Raw genomic sequence first — 19,017 nt, forward strand, 5'->3', positions numbered from 1 at the left:
GTCCCTTGGGCACGTGGCCGCAGGCTGGGGCCTGGCTGCAGCAGGGCGGGTCTGCAGCGTGCCCACGTGGAGAGCCAGCCCTGGGGTGCTGCATTTGGGTGCGTGGGCTCACAGGTGCCACTAGTGACTTGCAGTATTACGTGCAGGCTGCCGGGGCACAGATTGCTTGCCATGCTGCCCTCCTTCTGGAGCTCTACCCTGGCCTGGAGCGAGCCACAGCCCAGCAGGCCTCCACTGCACCCTCTGGCCCTGCCTGTCCCGGGAGTGGCACCTCTGCGGGAGAAACCCGCTGCACTTCGGCCCTTTGGTCTCACCTGCAGGGAGCCGGGAACAGGAGCTGGCTCAGCTCTCTGTGGTATTTTTCAGACACCCAGAAGTGTGCAACAGGGCAGAATTTTCTTTTAAACGCCGTATTGTGTTTTAAAATTCCATGTAAATGCTCTAATCTATACAAACGGGTTTCTTTTAGGCCCCGATTTGGCCTATATTGGACAAAATACAAGAAATGTCAGTTGCTACACTAGATCTTGAGTACCCTTGCCAATATTTAGCCTAGAATTCTACTCCCAAGGGATTCAAAGAGAAGGATTTACTCGCCTTGTACTGTCAAGTGGGGTGGGGGTATCATCCCCCTCCTATGTAGGCAAGGATGGTGGGACCCTCAGGCTTCCATGCATCTGCAGGAAGCGTTGACAACTGCTATACCCCCCGCCTCGGCTCTCACCAAGATCACCTCCTAGCAATTGTCCCCCTGAACGCCCCCGTCCAGCAAAGCCCTGCACAAATACAAAGTTTGTATCCTCATTAGCAGCTGTATCTGCAAAAATGAGCTGCGGCTATCCACATTGACATCCATGGATTCCAATACCTGAGGATATAAAGCAAATATCCACAGATTTGCAAGGTTCTAGATATCCACATCCATATCCTCAAAAATTAGCTGTATCTGGATGCAGATACCTACAGATATAAAGCAGATATCTGTGGATTTCCAGTACTCTACTGATTTGGGTATGTCCGCCATTGGGGTTTTAACCACCCACCATTTAATACCATCTGATTATGCATTCCAGGAAGAGCAATGTCATTTTGAGTCTGTACATTGCTATTTGCACACTTGTGCACATGTTCATAACAATTCACTCATGTTAACCATTTAAAATGGTTTCAAAAGTAGGTTTAGTTCAAACTGTGTTAATTTATCTAGATCCTATTTCTTAAGGGCTCTTCTAGAGAAACAGAGCCAGAATTTGAGTGTGCGGCTAGAAAAGAGACAAGAACTCTTTCGTTAATTTGGATTCCAATTCGGCCCCAACTCATTGTGTGACTTTGGGCAAGTCACTTAAGCTCAGTGTCTGAATTGGTAATATAGAGCTCATAGACCAAACTAATCCCTGGTGTAATTCTGCTGAAAGTTAGTGGCTCTCAACCAATGTTCCCTCTATTTTTTCCATCATGTGCAGATTAAATGTTGTTATGTGCACCAAGGCATGTGTGGATGTGCACCATCAGTAGAAACACATGCTGCCAGCTGTGGGCACTGTGGCTGCTCTGCTAATCAGCGGGGTGGCATTTGAATCTCCTGGGTGGCTGCCTAAGCACTCAGCTTACAGGACATGTATTCTGAATCTTTCCAGACTCCTGTGTCCCTTTCAGGAGTGTGATTTGTCTTGTGTACCCCCCAACTTTCACCTCACTTAAAAAATGACTTGCTTACAAAATTAGACATAAAAATGCAAAAAGTCCCAAGCAAACTGTAACCAAAAAGTTGCTTCCTTTCTCTTTTTTACCATAGAATCATAAATAAATCAGTTGGAATATAAATATTGTACTCACATTTCAGGGTATAGCACACAGAGCAGTAAATCATTGCATTGCGTTTTAGTGTCTATTGACTTTGTTAGTGCATTTTACGCAGCCTATTGTAAAATTAGGCAAATATCTAGATGAACTGATGAAGCCCCTGAAGGACCTGTCAGTACCCCCTGCATACCCCTGGTTGAGAACCACCGAGTTTAATTACATTAGGGATGAATTTGGCCCTCTAATACTCACCTCACAGGGCTGTTGCATGAATTAATGTTTGCAAAATGCTTTGAAAAAAAAATGTAGATGTTATATAAGGGACAAGTGGGGGCGGTCGGATTTGAAACAAAATAGGAAGGGGAAGATCCCCATGGACTCTAGTCAAAAGAGGAAGAGTCAACAACAGCAAACAAGAGCCACCAGTTTCACGGCCATGGATGTGTGTATGTGTGCGCGCGTGCAGCACACACACGTACACGTGTGAGTGGCCACTGAGCTAGATTCATCCCTGGTCCAGGAAAGAGAAGGGGATAGTGTATCCTCTATTCAAGACCTACTGAGGGCAGGTTTGGCTTCTGGTGCAGACTGAATTAGCTCTAAGCAGCTCTCACTTGTCTGCTGCTCGGTTACAGAATCATTGGGGTGCAGCATTCCCTCCCACCTGCCCTGAAATGCTTCAGCACACTCCCCTCCCCAGCCTCCAGTGCCCCCTTTGCTGGGACCCGCTGCTGTGTGTGTAGCAAACCACCCGCTTCCCCTGCTCTGAAATGCCCCCAGCCATCACTGCCCTTAAAATGCATCCTACGCTGGGGCTTCCTTCAGTGTGCGGGGAAGAGGGGGCGAAGGAGCCAGCCTGCGGCTCTGCCAGAGAGCCCCCTGTGCCATGGATATGCCATGGTGGGGGCTGACAGCATCTGGCTTGCTTACCTCGTTTAAGGGATCATGCCAACCCTCGTGATCTGATCATGAGTCTCACTGTATTTGTTGTTTTTCTTAAAGTCCCAGCTCCTGGAGTCATGTGAGCCTGAGACACACCTGCCTTTCATTTTTATTTAAAAGAAGCTTCTCACGCTCAAGGTTGTGAGAAAAGCTTGAAAAGTCTCAAAGAACAGAAGAAAAATGAAAAGAACCCAACATGGATATTTTAAAAAAAGTCTCATAATTTTGCAGCCTGCCTCAATGTTCCCTCTAATCTTGTCCATCCATGTGCAGATTTTTTCCATTCATGTGTGGAACAACTGTATGTGCACCGAGGCAGGTGTAAATGTGCACCACCAACAGAAACACAGAATCTAGCTGTGGGCGCTCTGTTAATCAGCTGTGTGGCATTGGAATCTCTCCTGAACTGCCGCACAAGCACCCAGTTTACCAGGAACTTTGGCCTGCCTCTTTGATTTTTGAACGTGGAGAGGTGGTAGCTTTTATTCCTGCATCTGGCAATCCCTGACATGGCTAGTTTGCCAGCATTCAGAGCAGGGCTGGATTTCCAGCCTTCTTTCTCCCTTTTGAGTGCAAACATGAGTGTCAAGGAAAAGCTAATGAAAGGATCGGTAGTTGCCGCTATTAATAGCCAGTGAGTCACGAATAGCATGTAAAAGAGCCTTGATGGAAGTGTTGGAAGCTAATTGTTATCAGAAGACTCGTGCGGGTGGTGGGGAATGTGGAGCGCGAAGTAAATGGTGTCTGTGAAGGGATGTATAGCGTAAGCAGCGGGTGGAAAGGCATCATACGTGTGGCTGCAAATAAAACGAGGTGATTGAAAGAAAACGGCCATGCCCCCAACATGATTTTCTACCGGTCGCATCTCATCCTAGAAAAGAGTCAGTTACTCCAGGGAGATTGTAAGCCACTTACATAGAATCTTTCAGAGAATTATAAATCAAAGAAGAAGTTGCCGTCTTTCCCTCCGCCACTGTCCTGTCGTGTGACCTTGGGCAAGTCACTTTCTGTGTCTGTGCCTCTGTTTGCCCTCTGGATCGCTAGTTAGAGTGGAAGCTCTTTGGGGCAGTATCTTACCTATCTCATCTTTGCCAGTCAAGCGTTCGAGGTTACGTCCGTGTCTTTCTGTCTTCCCCCCCGAAGGTGGCTGGATTTCTGTGTTTTAACAAGACAGTTACTGCAGGAAGGCTGACCTAGAGGCATAAGATTTCGCTGTGAAGGAGGGGGTTGGCTGGGAGAGCTGGCTAGCTGCAAATTCCCTGGTTCTGACGACCCTCCTCTCCTGCTGCTGCTGTGGATGGAGGACCCGAATAGCCCAGTTCCCTCATGTAGGCTCAACTGTGCCACCCCGAGTCCATGCTCCTGGGGGCCCAGGAAATGGTGGGGCAGGATTGGGGTAGTTTTCCTTGCCTTGCCAGGGAGGTGCTGAGCATAGGAGTGGCAGGCGAGGGGCCCCAGGAGAGGGGGCGTAGGGCCTGCTGTGGCGGGTGAGTATCTCTGCTGGGCGCCCTTGCCGCTCTCCCAGCTGACAGCCGCCTACGCTTCACAATCAGAGCCGGTTTATCGGGAGAGGGGGAACAGGCACTTGGAAGCTTGTTGCCATCGCCGTTGCCGTGGCAGCAGCAGTCCTGTGTTTCCTGACACGGGGAGAGGTGGGGAGTACAGCAGCTGAGCCGAACGAGGAGGCACCCAGGAGAGTCGATCCAGCGGGGTCCCCGGGGCCTGCAGGGAGGCTCGCGGACGGGTAAGTGGCTTCCCCGCGCTCGGCGCGCACCCTCGCCGGCGCCCGCCTTTCTCCTGGCCAGAGCTGGGAGCAGAGGGCGCAGCCGCTTCATGGCTGGCTCTTTTCCCGGTGCCCACGCTGCGCTGGGGGAGCCAGGGCCTTGGGAATAGCGACGGGGTCCCCTTTGGAGCTGGAGGGCCAGGGGCAAAGGTTCCTCCTTCTGCCTCTCCCCATGCTGACGTTGCCAAGGAACCACCACCGGGCTTCATCTGCCCGCTCCTGTTCCACTTGCAGGTCTGTGGACAGAGCTTCCCTCCGTGGCGTTGGCGCCTGGGTCGCTCCCCCTCCCCTGGGGGACTGCCGGGGGGGGCGCTCGAGCTGCGTGGCTGGTAGGGTAGAGGGGCCTTCAGCCTCGCGAGGTGGGACACGGGCGTTCCTCCGCCAGCCATCTGTCTGTGGGCTGCTGTGCTCATCGCCGTGACGTCTGAGAGGAGCCTCTACGCTCCGGCCTCTCAGGGCTCTTCAGCTCCACGGGGGCCCCGGCCAGGGACGATGCTGCCGCAAGCCCCTTCCTCTCCCCTCTCTCCGGTGTCCTGCCCCATAGCTCAGTGCCTGGCAAAGGCAGCCGAGGGTCCTGGGATGTGCCTGGAGGTGGCCCAAGAGGGTGAGGGATCCCGTTCAAATTCCCCCCTTGGGTAGCCCGATTCTTCCTTTTGCTGCCCTTGGCAACAGGCCTCTGGCGCTCCACGCCACGGCGGGATCGTGCCTCCCCCGGGGGCCCAGATCTGCACCTGAGAGAGGCCGCAGGGCAAGTGCCATATGTGAAGCAAACGTCCGTACCTGAGACTCAGCTGCCCTGCTGACCCTTCATGGGAGGGCGTCCCCCTCCCTCGTACCGTAAATGGCCCACCAGAAGCGGAGCAGCTTTCCTGGGCTGCCGTCCCGGTACAGCGGGGATGGTTGCTTCCAGCATAGCCCGGGGGCCTCAGGCTGGGCTGGCCAGGATCCTGAGAGCTATAGAAGTTGTCCCCGGGCAGCTCGGCCCTGTTCCATGTCGGAGCTGGAGAGGAGCGACACAAACAGCTTGTCAGGAGAGGTAACAGGGCCAGTGATCTGACCAGACACCTCCCTCTGGGGCTTCACAGGATCCCTGCTACAGGGTCATGTTCCACCCCGGCCTTCTGCTTAGCATGCCGTATAGCCCTCCGATAAAGCAGGGGAATGTGCTGCTGACGGTGTGTCTGGGACCGGGTTCCTTGGCACACTCCAGTTGCTCCGAGGGCAATATGACAGCACCGCTGTGATCCCACTGCTACCACCAAAGCCACCTCTGCCATGCCCCAGATTCTCTCCTCCTCACACAGCTGCTTTGCCCTTGTCCTGCATTGCCACGACTGTGGGGAGGCTGGGGCTTGTTAGTGGCTGCTCTCACAAGTCACTGTCTTTGTTCAAGCAACATGCCTGACATTGCCAGGGAGCGATTCCAGTGTGGGACGGGTGGGGAGAAAAAGGGAGTGTGAGTGTGTGAATCAACGTGAAGTGGTACACCCCTCTTCTCAGCCTCAGTCTTCTCTTCCTCGCCTCATTCAGAACCCTCTGAACGGGACATCAGGACCCTGGGAGCCTAGCCACCCAAACAGCGCATGGAGAGAGTGCAGCAGGGGCCCCAGGCACATGGAAAGAGCCAGGTCCATGAGCCCTTTGCGAGGGATCCACTCCGTAGATAGTGGGATGTAAGTTCAGTTTTGAAAAGAGCTTCGGATGGGAGGGATCTCGTGGGAATTGAGTGGACATGTCTGTGGTTGAGGGGTGGGGAAAAATGCTGGTTGGGAAGATTTGCAAGGAATTTTTCTTGTATAAAGCTTAGATGGATGGATGGCAGGAAAGAAAGAAACACAGAGCAGGTCAGATCCTTTTCTTGAGCAGTAAGTACAACTGGAACTCCCTGCTGCTGTGTTATTGGATCAAGTTGCTTCATACATTTCAAACTGGATCGGACACGGGACAAATAGCCCCTGCAGTCACACTAGGTGAGATAAAACAAGAGTCATTCAGCCTCATGCTTCAGATCAGAAGCTGATCACCACATACAGCCAGGTAGAAATTTCCCTGCCGGGTCTAGCCCTGCATAGCTAGGGGCCTGAAGAGTTTTTGTCCTTCCTCGAAAGCATCTGGCATGCAGGGGACTGGGTTAGTTTCATCACTGGTGCATTTCAGGCAGGCAATTTATATGTTCTTGCATCACACCTCGGGGTTACTGGGCAGTGGTACTTTGTGTGCGGTGAGTTGTTCCAATGACACGAGTTGAAATTGCACCAGCTGGGGGATATTGCAGCATAAGTCATACTCTGGAGTGACTGGCTTTGGTTAATTTCTTTTTAAAATAGGAAATGTGTCCTTCCCCTGAGAACTTTCTCAGGAAAAATGTCCAAGATTGACTGCTTGATCTGTTTATCCCCCTACATACCCATCTATCCAGTCATCCCAACTGGGAGGATGGGTTAACGAGCATTCCTATGACTCCGGTTTTCTCAAACAAAGCCCGGAGCAAAAAGCAGAGGTGACGGACAGTCCAGGCATTTCCATTTCCACTTGCCCTACGTAAGGGGTGGGAGGTTTTATTAGCAGGATCTCAGTGTAATTCAATGGACAAGACAAGGTCAGGTGTCAGGACTGCAAGTGGCTCTATGGTAGCCAGGAGTGGCCCTAGACGAGCTGCCAGCAACTGGCACCCTAGGCGAAACGCATGATCGGCGCCCCCGCCTCCAAACCCCTCAACGGCCATTTATCTTGGCACCCTAGGCGACCGCCTAGTTTGCCTGCATTGACGGGCCGCCACTGATGATAGTGGTTTCCAACCAGCAGTCTGCAGCCCACTGCCGGGCCGCTGCGGCTCTGGGGGCCGGGGCTGGGGTACCCCACTCCCGCTGCGGCTGTTGGGAGAGGCAAGTCCTGCCCCGCCTCTCAGCCAACAAGTGCTGGGCAGGGGCGGGGTCTCTCCCCAGCCACAGAAGAGCGCTTTGCTGCGCTGATCACCATATTTGGGGTCGGGAAGAAATTTTCCTCCTGGGTTGATTGGCAGAGGCCAGGAGGTTTTTCGCCTTCCTCTGTAGCATGGGGCATGGGTCACTAGCAGGATTCTCTGCATCTTGGGGTCTTTGAACCATCATTTCAAGGACTTCAATATCTGAGGTATAGGTGAGAGGTTTATTCTAGGAGGAGGTGGGTGAGATTCTGTGGCCTGCATTGTGCAGGGGGTCAGACTAGATGATCAAAATGGTCCCTTCTGACCTTAAAGTCTATGGCTGCATCTAGACTGGCATGATTTTCCGCAAATGCTTTTAATGGAAAAGTTTTTCCGTTAAAAGCATTTGTGGAAAAGAGCGTCTAGATTGGCATGGACGCTTTTGTGGAAAAGCACCTTTTGCGGAAAAGCGTCCATGCCAATCTAGACGCGGTTTTGCGCAAGAAAGCCCCGATCGCCATTTTCGCCATCGGGGCTTTTTTACGCAAAACAGTTTTTACCTGTCTACACTGGCCCTCTTGCGCAAAAGCATTTGCACAAGAGGGCTTTTCCCGAGTGGGAGCATCATAGTATTTGCGCAAGAACACTGACAATCTTACATGAGATCGTCAGTGTTCTTGCGCAAATTCAAACTGCCAGTGTAAACCGCTGGCATGTTTTTCCGCAAAAGTGGCTGCTTTTGCGGAAAAACTTGCCAGTCTAGATGCAGCCCTCAAGTCTATGAGTCCATCACAGCTGTCTTAGAGGAGCCATGACCAGGCAACAGTGTTCAGCTGGAGACTGGGAGGCAGCGCAGGGCTAGATGAGGGGGGCGAGGCAGACACTGGAGGCTCTGAAAGCGGGGCTAGTGCTGTGGGGCTCTGGGAGTGGAGGGCTCTAAGAGGCAGGGGGCTGACACTAAGGGGCACTGGGGCATCTGGAGTGGGGGGCTGGCAGTGGGGCTGAGACTAGTAGTGCCGGGGGGCTATGGGAGCAGGGCTAGCACTGGGGGGCTATGGGGACTGGGAGCTGGCATGGGGAAGGGCTCAGAGCAGTTGGGTGCAATGGGGCTCTAAGGGGTAGGGGTCTGGCACTGAGGCATTTGGGATGGGGGCTGGCACTGGGGGGCTCGGAGGGCAGGAGGCTGGCACTGGGGGGATTGGGTGCTGGGGACTTTGGGGTCTGCGGTTGGCACTGAGGGTAGTGGAGGGGTGCGAGGCTCTGGGGGTTAGGGCTGGCACTGGGGGGCATCTGGGGATGGGGAGCTAGCACGGGGAAGGGCTCGGAGAGGTTGGGTGCAGTGGGGCTCTAAGGGGTAGGGGGGCTGGCACTGGAGGGATTGGGTGCTGGGGACTTTGGGGTCAGTGGTTGGCACTGAGGGGTAGTGGAGGGGTGCAGGGCTCGGGGGGTTAGGGTTGGCCCTGGGGGGATCTGGAGGCCAGGGCTTTTGGCAGACGGTACCATTTTATTTGCATGTTGCATATTCATTATTTGCATAATGAACATGCAAATAACGTCACCAGCCTGCCAAAAGTTTGGGAGTGGGTTTGCCGGGCCGCGGTGTAAAACAGCTTGGGACCCGCTGGCCCGCGGCACCGCATCTCTGGAGTCACTGGACTAGCACAAGGGCCGTAACGATCGCTCAGCGACACTTTTGTCTCCTGCTGCTCCCCCCTGGGGGGCCGGATCCGGAAATGTGCTAAGCACCAGCAATTCCCACTCACATCAAAGGGAAGGGAAGGGAAGGTGCTCGGGCCCGCTCAGAAGCAGTGTGAGCTGCGAGGTGTGTGCCTGAGCTAGCCCTGCTCACTCCCAGCAGAAAGGGAGGCTGTGGTTTTGCTCAGCTACGTGTAGTGGTGGCCTTTGGCTCTCAGATTCCCCCCCCGGCCGGCCATGTCTCCTTTAAAGCAATGCTGCATCTAGCACAGTAGTTTTTAGGACACACTTGGGAACAAAAATCTGGTCCTCTCTGCATTTGCTGGAGGTCTCCCAGGAGGTATCAAATGTTCACTGTGAGCTCTCTCAGCCATCCACTGAAGGATTGGGGAGGGGAGGTGCTGACTAACAAAAAGAGGTTTTCTTGCAACTGTTTTTAGGGCATTTGAGTTAAATAGGAGTTTTTAAAAACAAACAGAAACCAAAGGATTTTACGATGTGAATAAAAAGTCCTTCCCCCTTTCAGCCAATTGGGTTCCATTAACCTTTGACCTGAGCTGACGTCATCCTACCAGCTCTCCCGTTGTCCATAGAGTCTCCTAGGAAAAAGGGGTTGGATAGATATTTTTCCTAAATGTGCCCCATAATCCATTGCACCAGATGACCTTTAAGGGAGAGAGGTATGATAAGTCTGAACAATGGTTCAGGGATCATCTTTGTCACTGTTGGGGGTCGCTTGTTGACTCTGCCTTCCCCAGCCTTCCAGACAGTCGTTAAAATAAAAAGGGCGGATCTCTTTCTTGGCAGAGTTTTAACCAATGGCACGGACCATGCCAGGAAGCACGCCAGCCCACCAATCAGGAGGAGACATTCTTTGTCTCGTCTCCCCGACGGGGGCGCAGAAGAATATGGTCCCATGTGGCCACTGGCTCGAAGGGTGTGGAGTGGATCGGTGCTGGACCTGCGGGCATCCTTTCTGGAGAATGGGAAGAGGGGAGCAGAGCCGGGGGCCTTTCTGCAGGACCCGCCTGGGGTGGCGGAGGGGCAGACAGAAGAGCTGGAGCTCAACAGGGTGAAGTTTGAGCTGTTTTCCCTTAAGCAGAAGGTAAACTGGAGTCTCTCCAAAGCCTGGGGGAGTCGAGGAGGACCTGTCCGATTGGGGCAAGGAGCAGCTGCGGATTCTATGTCCTCCGGACTTGGGGCTGGCCCAGAGAGGTGCTAAGCACCTGCATCCTTCACTGGTTTCAATAGGAGCTACAGGGGCTCGGGATCGGGTCGGACCAGTGAGTCAAAGCGACTCCAAGCTGCTCCAGTGCAGCGCCGTGGTCTGGGCAGGCGGCTCCATCGGGATGTCGGGAGCATGGGTGGGCCCATCCTTCCGCAGGGGGATGCGGACCGGAGGAATGGAGTGGGCGCTGGGCATGCCGGGGTGCTCAGTGCTCGCGGAGGCTAACGGAAGGCCTCTCGCTGACGTAGACGGGCTTTGCACTAGCGATGCTGAGTCCCGTGGCAAGCGCTCTCCTGTAGGGAGCTAGGATGATCCTGGAGGTGAGGGGTACACGCCAGAGGGGGCTGCCGCAGCATCTGACTTATCTCCGTTGGGAACGGTCCGGCCTCTGTCACAGAGAGGGTGGCCTTCCCTTGGCACTGTCCTCTCCAAGAGCAGGTATAAAACCACGCTGTGTGTCTTTGAGTTCTCTCCTGACCTCGCCTTGCCCACAGCAGATGGAGAGCTCCCTCGCCAACCTTGAGAGGGAAAAGAGCTGGCTGCAGCTGTCCCGCTACGAAGACCAGAAACAGAGAGGCGACCTGCAAGAGAAGTAAGCGTGTGGCTGGGGTGCCAGGAATGGGGAGGCGTTGGGCTGAGAAGTCAGCAAGGAGAACGTCGACTGTAGGCAGCTGGGATCAGGGCCAGAGGTGACGTACACAGAGAGATGAGGACGCAGAAACAACCAGGAGCCCTGGGGCACCGTAAAGACTCTCAGATTTATTCGGGCACAAGCAGGAGCTCCCCAATAACTCTCCCACAGAAACACTAACCCAGGAACCAGTCCCTGCAACAAGCCTCATTGCCAACTCGGTCCATATATCAACCCACATGGCGCCATCATAGGACCTAATCACATCAGCCAGGCCATCAGGGGCTCGTTCACCTGCACACTTGCTAATGCAGTGTTTCTTAAACTGTGTTCTGTGACACACCAGTGTGCCGCGGAGAACAACAGAATTCAAAATGGCCACCCTTAAAGGGACAAGCGACTTTTTTTTTTCTCAATAACTTCCCCCCAACCTTTTTTTTTTTCTGAAAAAAAAATTCTTGGTGTTCCTTGGTCTTAAAAAGTTTAAGAAACACTGTGCTAACGTGATCGATGCCAGTGTGTGCCGGCAGTGCCCCTCAGCCATGGGCATTGGACAGACCCAACAATCCATGCCCCAAAGAATAAATGGACGCAAATCAGACAGCGAGAGCAGGAACACACAAACACCAGTCAGAGAGCACGTCCACCTCCCTGGCCACCCAGGGGCAGATTTCAAAGCAGCCGCCCCCCAACAACCGCCACCACAAAGAGTGAAAACCAGACGGCAGAGAGGAGCCACAGAGCAGCAATTCATTTGCAGACGTGACATTATTCATCTGGATTTGAGAAGCCACTAGGAATGGCTGACTCACTAGCCAAGCCGTTTTCCCCCTCGCTCTCTCCACCTCCTCATCAACTGTTGGGCGTGGGAGCCTCATTAGCACTGGGCCCCCACTTGATGAGAGAACTCCCTTCTTTTCATGTGCTAGTGTAGCGAGGCCTGCCCCTGCAATTTCCACTCCATGCATCAGATGAAGGGGGGGTTGTCCGTGCTAGCTGTGCCCAAATAAATCTGTTAGTTTTAAGGTGCCCCGGGACTCCTTGTTGTTTTTGCGGGTGCAGACTAACACGACCTCCCCCTGGATAGGATGCAGCGCAGGTCCTTGAAGAGGGCAGCTTAAGGAGCATGTTTAGCATGGGAAATCATTGCGCTAGAGTGGGGGGTTCAGAGGAACCTTGAGGAGTTAGGCTGCCAGAAGTTGTGTTATGATCATAAGAAGCACACGGGATCTTCACACACACACACCCCGCAGATGATCTTATAGTTACACACGCATGCACACAGACACACACCCACACACCACACCCCCTGCAGACGATCTTATAGTTACTAGTCTGTCATGATGCATGTACACACACGCACGCACACCCCCTGCAGACACGCATACACACATGCATGCACACAGACACACACACACACACACACACACTCTCCCCGCAGACGATCTTATCGTTACTAGTCTGTCATGGTGCACGCATGCACACAGACACAGACACACACCCCCTGCAGACGACCTTATAGTTACTAGTCTGCCGTGGCTCAGGGCGATCTAGTGGCCAGTTAGATCGAACGGGAGCAAGGAGCTGGGCTCTGTCAGTCATGATCCGATGCTCTGCCAGACTGAACCCCGTTTTTACAGTTGGACGTTCTCATTGGGGTCTGTAGGTTTTGCAGTGGCACGTCGCAACCCTTGATCCTTCAGGGTGTTAATCTCTGAGTTTTCCTTTGATGGTGACTCTCAGGGTCACCACCTGTCCTTATCACGTTTGTCCTCTCACTCTTGTGGGCATCTGCCGGTCTCCAAAGCTCGTCAGTTCTGCTCATTTGTTTCTAGCATCCAGCACGATGGATGCTTCCTGGTTGTCTTCAAGGCTCTCACTCGTGCGTGACCGTCTGGGCACTGGTGGTGGCTTAGTGCACGTTTAGTGCACATCCTCCACTCCCGCCAAACCTTTTCCAGAGAATTTCCCGCCAAAGGGTCTTCCAGGGAGTGCCTTGGGGATTTCACTTTCGAAAGGGTTGTATAGTTACTACAGAAATAACACGTCATGTATAAACAACGAAGAGTCCTGTGGCACCTTATAGACGAACAGATTTATTGGAGTGTAATCTTTCGTGGGCAAAAACCCACTTCCTCACATGCATCTGACAAAGTGGGTCTTTGCCCACGAAAGCTTATGCTCCAATAAATCTGTTCGTCTATACGGTGCCACAGGCCTTCTCTTTGTTTATGCAGATTCAGACTAACACGGCTCCCCCTCTGATACTTGTCACGTCATGTAGTTTGCAGTGCAGACGAGAGGCACAGCTTAATTTGTAACGCTAACAAGAAGCCAGGGCGGCTGTCCAGAGAAGTACACAGGACTTGTACCAAATCATTTTATAGGACGTACTGCCATTGTTATACTTCTGTTCTTATACCAATGCTAAGATACCACATTTTGGACACAACCTCCTTAGGCACCCCGGAAATCTCAGCCTAAATTTGTAGGGGGGCACCATGCTGCCCTCCCTCCGTGGCCTGCATTCTCCGTGGGGCAGACGTTCCCACCTGGAGGCTGGGTGGCTCAGACCTGGAGGGGGAAACACCCCTAGGCATCCACGTCAGCTGCAGCCCGGGCCGGTGGGGAGTGAAGGAAAGTTCTTCTCGCCTGCGGGGCATTTATTGGCTTGTGTGGGATGGGTTGCTCTGTGTAAGGTCTCAGCCCAGTTCCTGCTGGACCAGCATCCACACCACAAGCACAGCTCCTGGGTTTGGCAGCAGCTGTCTCCCTGGCTGGCGTGCTCAGCAGCAAGGCCAGGGTTTGAATGAACTCCCCTCAGGTCAGGCTTGGCGAGGTCCCTGCTCTATCCCTCGTACCTGCCAGCAAAGGGCCAGTCCATGAGTCAGCCTGGCACATTTTGCCAGCCCTGAGCTCACCTGCTCTTCCCCTCCAGGTGCGGGGTACGGTGCAGATGGGGGACAGCGGCTGGCTGAGAGGCGGGGAGTGAACATGGGGGTTGGGAAAACCAGGTAGTTCAGGTTGGGGCTGTGACAGACCAGGCCGGGTCTGGGCTCTGCTGAGGGCGTCTGCTCAGGGCGAATTGCTCAAAATCAGGGCTCCTTACAGCCTCTGACTGGCGACCGTTCCCAAACAGGCCACAAACCAGTCACCGAGCGCTTCAGCTGCCTGTCCGGCCAGCAGGAAGCCTCACAAACAAAACCCCTCTGACACTCCAGCTCTCCTTGTGCCACAATCAGCCCTGGGCCTAACGCAGGTGAGGGGTTATTGAACCTACCCCGAATGGGTTCTCCCGGTCGCAAAAGACCAGCCACAGTTCCCAGTCAATTTACACTCTGGATCTTACTCACAAGACCACGCTGGGCCAATCCTTTAGAATCTACAATCTGAAGGTTTATTAATAAAAGAAAGAAAAGATGGAGAGGGAGGCCGTTACATGCACCAATCACTCAGTTCTTGATGCAGGCTCTCAGCAGAGATGTTACAAACTGCCAGCTTAGAAGTATCTGGTGTACGTCCTATGTCAGGACGGGTCAGCGGTCCTTCCCGGCTCGCTGTCCCTTGCGAGGCTGCATCTGGGATCAGTGGCAGAATTGAAGACTAGATGGATCTCCCTCATGGCACTTTCTATCCATTCCTGGTACCTTCCAAGCTGGAGCGGGTCACATGGCCAAGTGACCTCTCTCTGTGCCCCATGCCAGCAGCTAGTAGATGCTGACTGGTTTGCAGGTTCCCAGACGCATTCCTCAGGTGTGTATTGGGCACCGTGTGAGCCATTGTCCTTGGAGCTCTGCTAGTTAGCATAGTCTTTCATTGGACATTCCTTCTTCAGGCCAGGCTCATCTCTGTCTCAGGCAGAGAACATTTCAACACCAGCACAGAGCCCATATTCAGAACTCCACATACAGACATCAGACAGTTATATGAGTAGAACACATGGAATCAGTAGAACACAAGCTTTCATGTGACACCTCACATGGCCCCCTTTGTACAGACTTTGGGGCAACTACACCCCCCAGGGGTGCAGCAGTGATCAGGCTGCTCCCCTTAAAATCCAGTAACGCAACAGGGGCATCTCTCCAAGGGGCACGGGGAGCAGCTGTCAGGTGGTGCCCAACTAAGGGACATGGTGGCTGGGGGGGGGGATCTGTTGGGAAAGGGACAGATTGGGATGTGTGGAAGGGAAGGGGGTGGAGCTGCTGTCTCTGTCTTTTAGGATCCTTAATTTGGAGATGGAAGTGGTCAAAGCCAAATCCTGCTTGAGCAGAATGAACCACCGCCCGGTCTCCCCAAGCCCCAGCCAGAGGCTATCTGCGGTAAGGAAGGGTGGGCAAACCCTCCTGGTGGTTGTCACAGAGACCCCCTTTGGGACGGTCACCTGGCGTGCTGATCATGCCATCGAGCCTGCCCACCTGCCAGCCTGTCCCATGGGGCCAGAAGCAGCAGCGCGGGGTGGCAGCAGCCCCTGTCTGGGAGGGGGTCCGAGCTCCACATGGACAGAGGCTGCTGTGGGGGGGAAGGGGCAAGGGAGGCTGCCACAAAGCAGCCTCTGTCCACGGCGGCCTAGGCTAGCCATGGACAAAGGGTGGTCCGGCAGCAGCCCTTGTCCGTGGGGGAGGTCCAAGCAGCAGAAGTGGGGGGAGGCATATCTGGTGCTCCTGGAGAGCCTGCTTAAAGCCAGCTCCTCACAGGCTCTGGCTCCGGGGGGGCGTGCGTGGAGTCGATAAGATTAATCGATAAGCCAAGGCTGATCAGTTAATCGTGTAGCAGGCTACACGCTGGCATCCTTAAATCCAGCACCAGGGTGCATGGTCACATGGCTTTGTCAGACCAACCGCAGTTTGAACGTACAGGAAAAACAACCCCTTTAAAGGTCATTGAGACCTGGGCCGTTACTTTTCTGCAAGTACCGTGAACGGCTTCCACTCGAAGACTTGGATCGTTCTAAGAGGTTGACACGTCTCTTTCTAACTGCGCGCACGAGGACGAGACAGGCACACAAACAGGATTGGCACACCCTGCCGATCGCAGCTTTAAAATAGGCCACGTGCCGCATTTTGCACTCCAGTTATGCGTATTCACAAGGCAATTTTCAGAAGCACGGGGGGACCGCGGGGGCTGTCACCTGGCGTTGGGCCAGACACTTCCGAGGCAGCACTGCATGCAGCAGGAAGCAGAGCCCCGGGCAGGGGCATATTCAACGGCCCACAGTAACGAGCGCTGTGCTGGAACACCGGCGATCGCATGCGCTGGGATGCGGCCTGGGAGCAGGGCGGCAGTTCTTGGGGTTGCACAGCAGCGGTGACATCATTTTGGGGCGGTGGGAAGGTCACAGGGTTACTATTACGTGTCTGATTCCTAGAATCTCTGCAGGCTTTTTCAGGCCTGGAGCTTCATTCTCCCCCGTCCCCCGGGGTAAATGTTTGGGGTGCTCGGTGTTGGGGCCTGGGCGTTGCTACGTGACTCTCCCAGCTTATGCCAGAAACGGTCAATTCCCAAGCAGCAACCCCCCCAAGGTCAGAAATCATTAGCAGAAGCAGGCACTAAATATAGCACAGGGCGGGGCAGGGGGAGCTGTGACCTCCGGGCTCTCTGCTGTTGGTGGCTGGGGATCTGGGCAGACTTTGGAAAGCCACAAGGTGAGGGACCAGCACGGCGATCAGAGCCTCGAGCTTAGGCCAGGCCGATCGTGGGTCTCCCACAGGCAGGCCGACAGATCTGTTTGCCCTTTGCTTCCCTGCCAGGCCCGCTCTGCACACAGGCTAGGTCCAGTCCTAGTCTCTGAGCTCAGGGCAGAGCGGGGACTAGGGAGCAATCGCCTTGAAAGGGGCTGAGGGGACGGCCCCCTGCTATCTGTCTGGGCTGGCTCCTGCAAGGGACACACTTTGCAGAGGTGGCGCTGAGTCATGTGAACCCCCCTCCTGGATATAGCCCAAGGCTTGTGCTCCTCCCGCCCCTCCCCTCCGCAAGCCGAGCGCAGCTCCGCTCCATTCCAGGGCCAGGCAGGGAGTACTTGGCAGTCTGTCTCTTAAAGTGGCAGGCGTACAAGTCGTATTTCCAGCAGACAGACACACTCGCTCTTTCGGACTCGGGCACAGTAGCCATTCGAGGCAGGAGTTGTTAGGCACAGAGCCCCAGTTTGGTGAGCAGATCTCCGCAGGGCCAACGCCCCGGGATCCAAAATCACGAGACCGACTTCACATTCACGAGCTTTTCAAAGCGAACCCACCACCACCTGGGTTCTTTACCTTCTGGTGTCAGCGTCTGTGAGTGACACCCGGGTCAGATATTCCAGCCTTGCCCTGCAACCAGGAGTGGCAGGAACGGGTTTGTACAGAAGGTCAGACGAGATTATCATAATGGTCAAAAATCTCTGTCTACGTGGCCGCAGCGACCCAAACCAGGCAGCTTTTAGCCCCTAAATCTCCACGGATCCCGCAGTTACTGTTCCCCCAGCTCTGAGCAGGCCGCAGGGTTCTCCGGTGGTGCCTCCCCGGAGCTGACGGGTGTAGCCGTTGTGTTGATTGTAGGGGAAGGAGGAACTGAACCGAGAAATGACAGCGCTTCAGGAAACCCTGAGCGATTACAAGGAACACATGAAGGCTTTGGAGGCAGAACGGGATGAAATGGCCCAGCAGCTGAACTCAGCCAAAGAGGTTAGTCTGTGGGTCCATGGTGCTTGGTTCCCCCATCGCTATCTGCACCGCAAGAAAAACCCACAGGTGCAACACCGGGCCACAGAGTCAGCTGATTCACAAGGCTCAGATGTAGACATTTGGGCCCGTGCCGGAACCTGGACACTGAGACGCTCCCCCCTTGTGGGTTTCAGGGCCCGGGTTTCAACCCAAGCCCAAAGGACTACAAGCCCCACACACCCGGATCACCAGCCCTGAGCCAGCCATGGCTGGGCAGCAGAATCATAGAGCTGGAAGAGACCTCAGGAGCCATCAAGTCCAGCCCCCTGCCCAAAGCAGGACCAATCCCAAGCAGGTCTCTTGTTGAGGGGTAGATGTACCTGAGAGCTGGAAGAGAATTCATTGCACTATTAGGCACCCATCTGTACTGAATCCATAAACTACAAAAACCAGACACAGTTAGCAATAGAGTGGGGCAGGACCTCGCACTCCGGCTCCAAAAACACATGAAGGCTTGAGTCCTGCTACTGCCTGGACTCGAAGCGATCACCTTTCAGTTGTGCCCGGCCCGGGTGTCCCTTCTTCCAGCTGCTCTCCGGAGGAGAGAGGAGCTTCGCTACCCCAGACGCTCAGCGGTTTGGGTTCAGGCCACATTCCTACTTCAGAGGTTTCCTCCTCCTTTTGCCTGCCAGGGGCAACTGCTGGCTTTCAGCCAGACCACCAAGGCCAACGAGAGAGTGACAGATTCACTCCAGGCGACAAAAGCACTGCACGAGGAACTGGGCAGACTCCAGGCGGCTTACAGCAGCACGAGCCAGGTACGGATGGGCAGGAAATGAGAGGGTCTGTGCAGTGAAACAAGGTCTCCCCTTGACGTAATGGCTGATGCAGCACAAGTACCAGAAGGACAAACTGTTCTGTGTGTGCGTGCACCTGTCCTGGTGCACACTGGAGTGCGAGGACGGGCAGAATGGGTAGCTGTGTCCGATGGGGCTGTGGTGAGAGGAAGTGACTCAGGTTATGTCTACACTCCACGGCTATTTCGGTATACCTCTGCGTCCAAGGAACGCGCCTGGCATTTCGGAATAATTTTCGAAATAACGGACGTGCTATTTTGCCATCCCAGTAAATCTCGTTGCACGAGGGAGAAGGGATGGCTTGAAATAGCGCTTTATTTGGAAATTTGGTACTGTGTAGACGTGCCGAATTTCGAAAGAACCTATTTCAAACTAAAACCAAAAGACGAGATGCGATTTGCGTAGCGCAATTGGCGTATCTTATTTCGAGTTTAGAGTGCAGTGTAGACGCATCCTTAGTGTGCACCTGCACTGGGGATCCTTATTGGCTGGGAAGTCCGACAGGGTTAAATACGTGGGGGCTTTCTTGTGGCTG

At 54.2% G+C, this 19,017-nt stretch overlaps 1 protein-coding gene across 8 annotated transcripts in view; it reads left to right on the forward strand.

The window, feature by feature from the left end:
• Positions 1-3,614: 3,614 nt before the first annotated feature.
• LOC102460040 (uncharacterized) overlaps positions 3,615-19,017 on the forward strand; it is a 41,829-nt gene continuing 26,426 nt past the window's right edge. For 2 of the 8 annotated variants that reach the window (XR_012895808.1, XR_012895807.1), the window contains exons 1-7: positions 3,615-4,489; positions 6,059-6,201; positions 9,936-10,233; positions 10,851-10,948; positions 15,207-15,306; positions 17,521-17,646; positions 18,318-18,443. Coding sequence is in view for 6 of the 8 variants with exons in the window: in XM_075897437.1 (XP_075753552.1) it covers positions 6,143-6,201; positions 9,936-10,233; positions 10,851-10,948; positions 15,207-15,306; positions 17,521-17,646; positions 18,318-18,443 (807 nt within the window). In the remaining 2 variants the exon portion in view is untranslated. The remainder of the gene's footprint in view (positions 4,490-6,058; positions 6,202-9,935; positions 10,234-10,850; positions 10,949-15,206; positions 15,307-17,520; positions 17,647-18,317; positions 18,444-19,017) is intronic. The other 6 variants (XM_075897437.1, XM_075897442.1, XM_075897440.1 and 3 more) reach the window with 4 other exon arrangements.

The sequence above is a fragment of the Pelodiscus sinensis genome, chromosome 14 (genome assembly GCF_049634645.1).
Source record: "Pelodiscus sinensis isolate JC-2024 chromosome 14, ASM4963464v1, whole genome shotgun sequence".
NCBI lineage: Eukaryota > Metazoa > Chordata > Testudines > Trionychidae > Pelodiscus > Pelodiscus sinensis.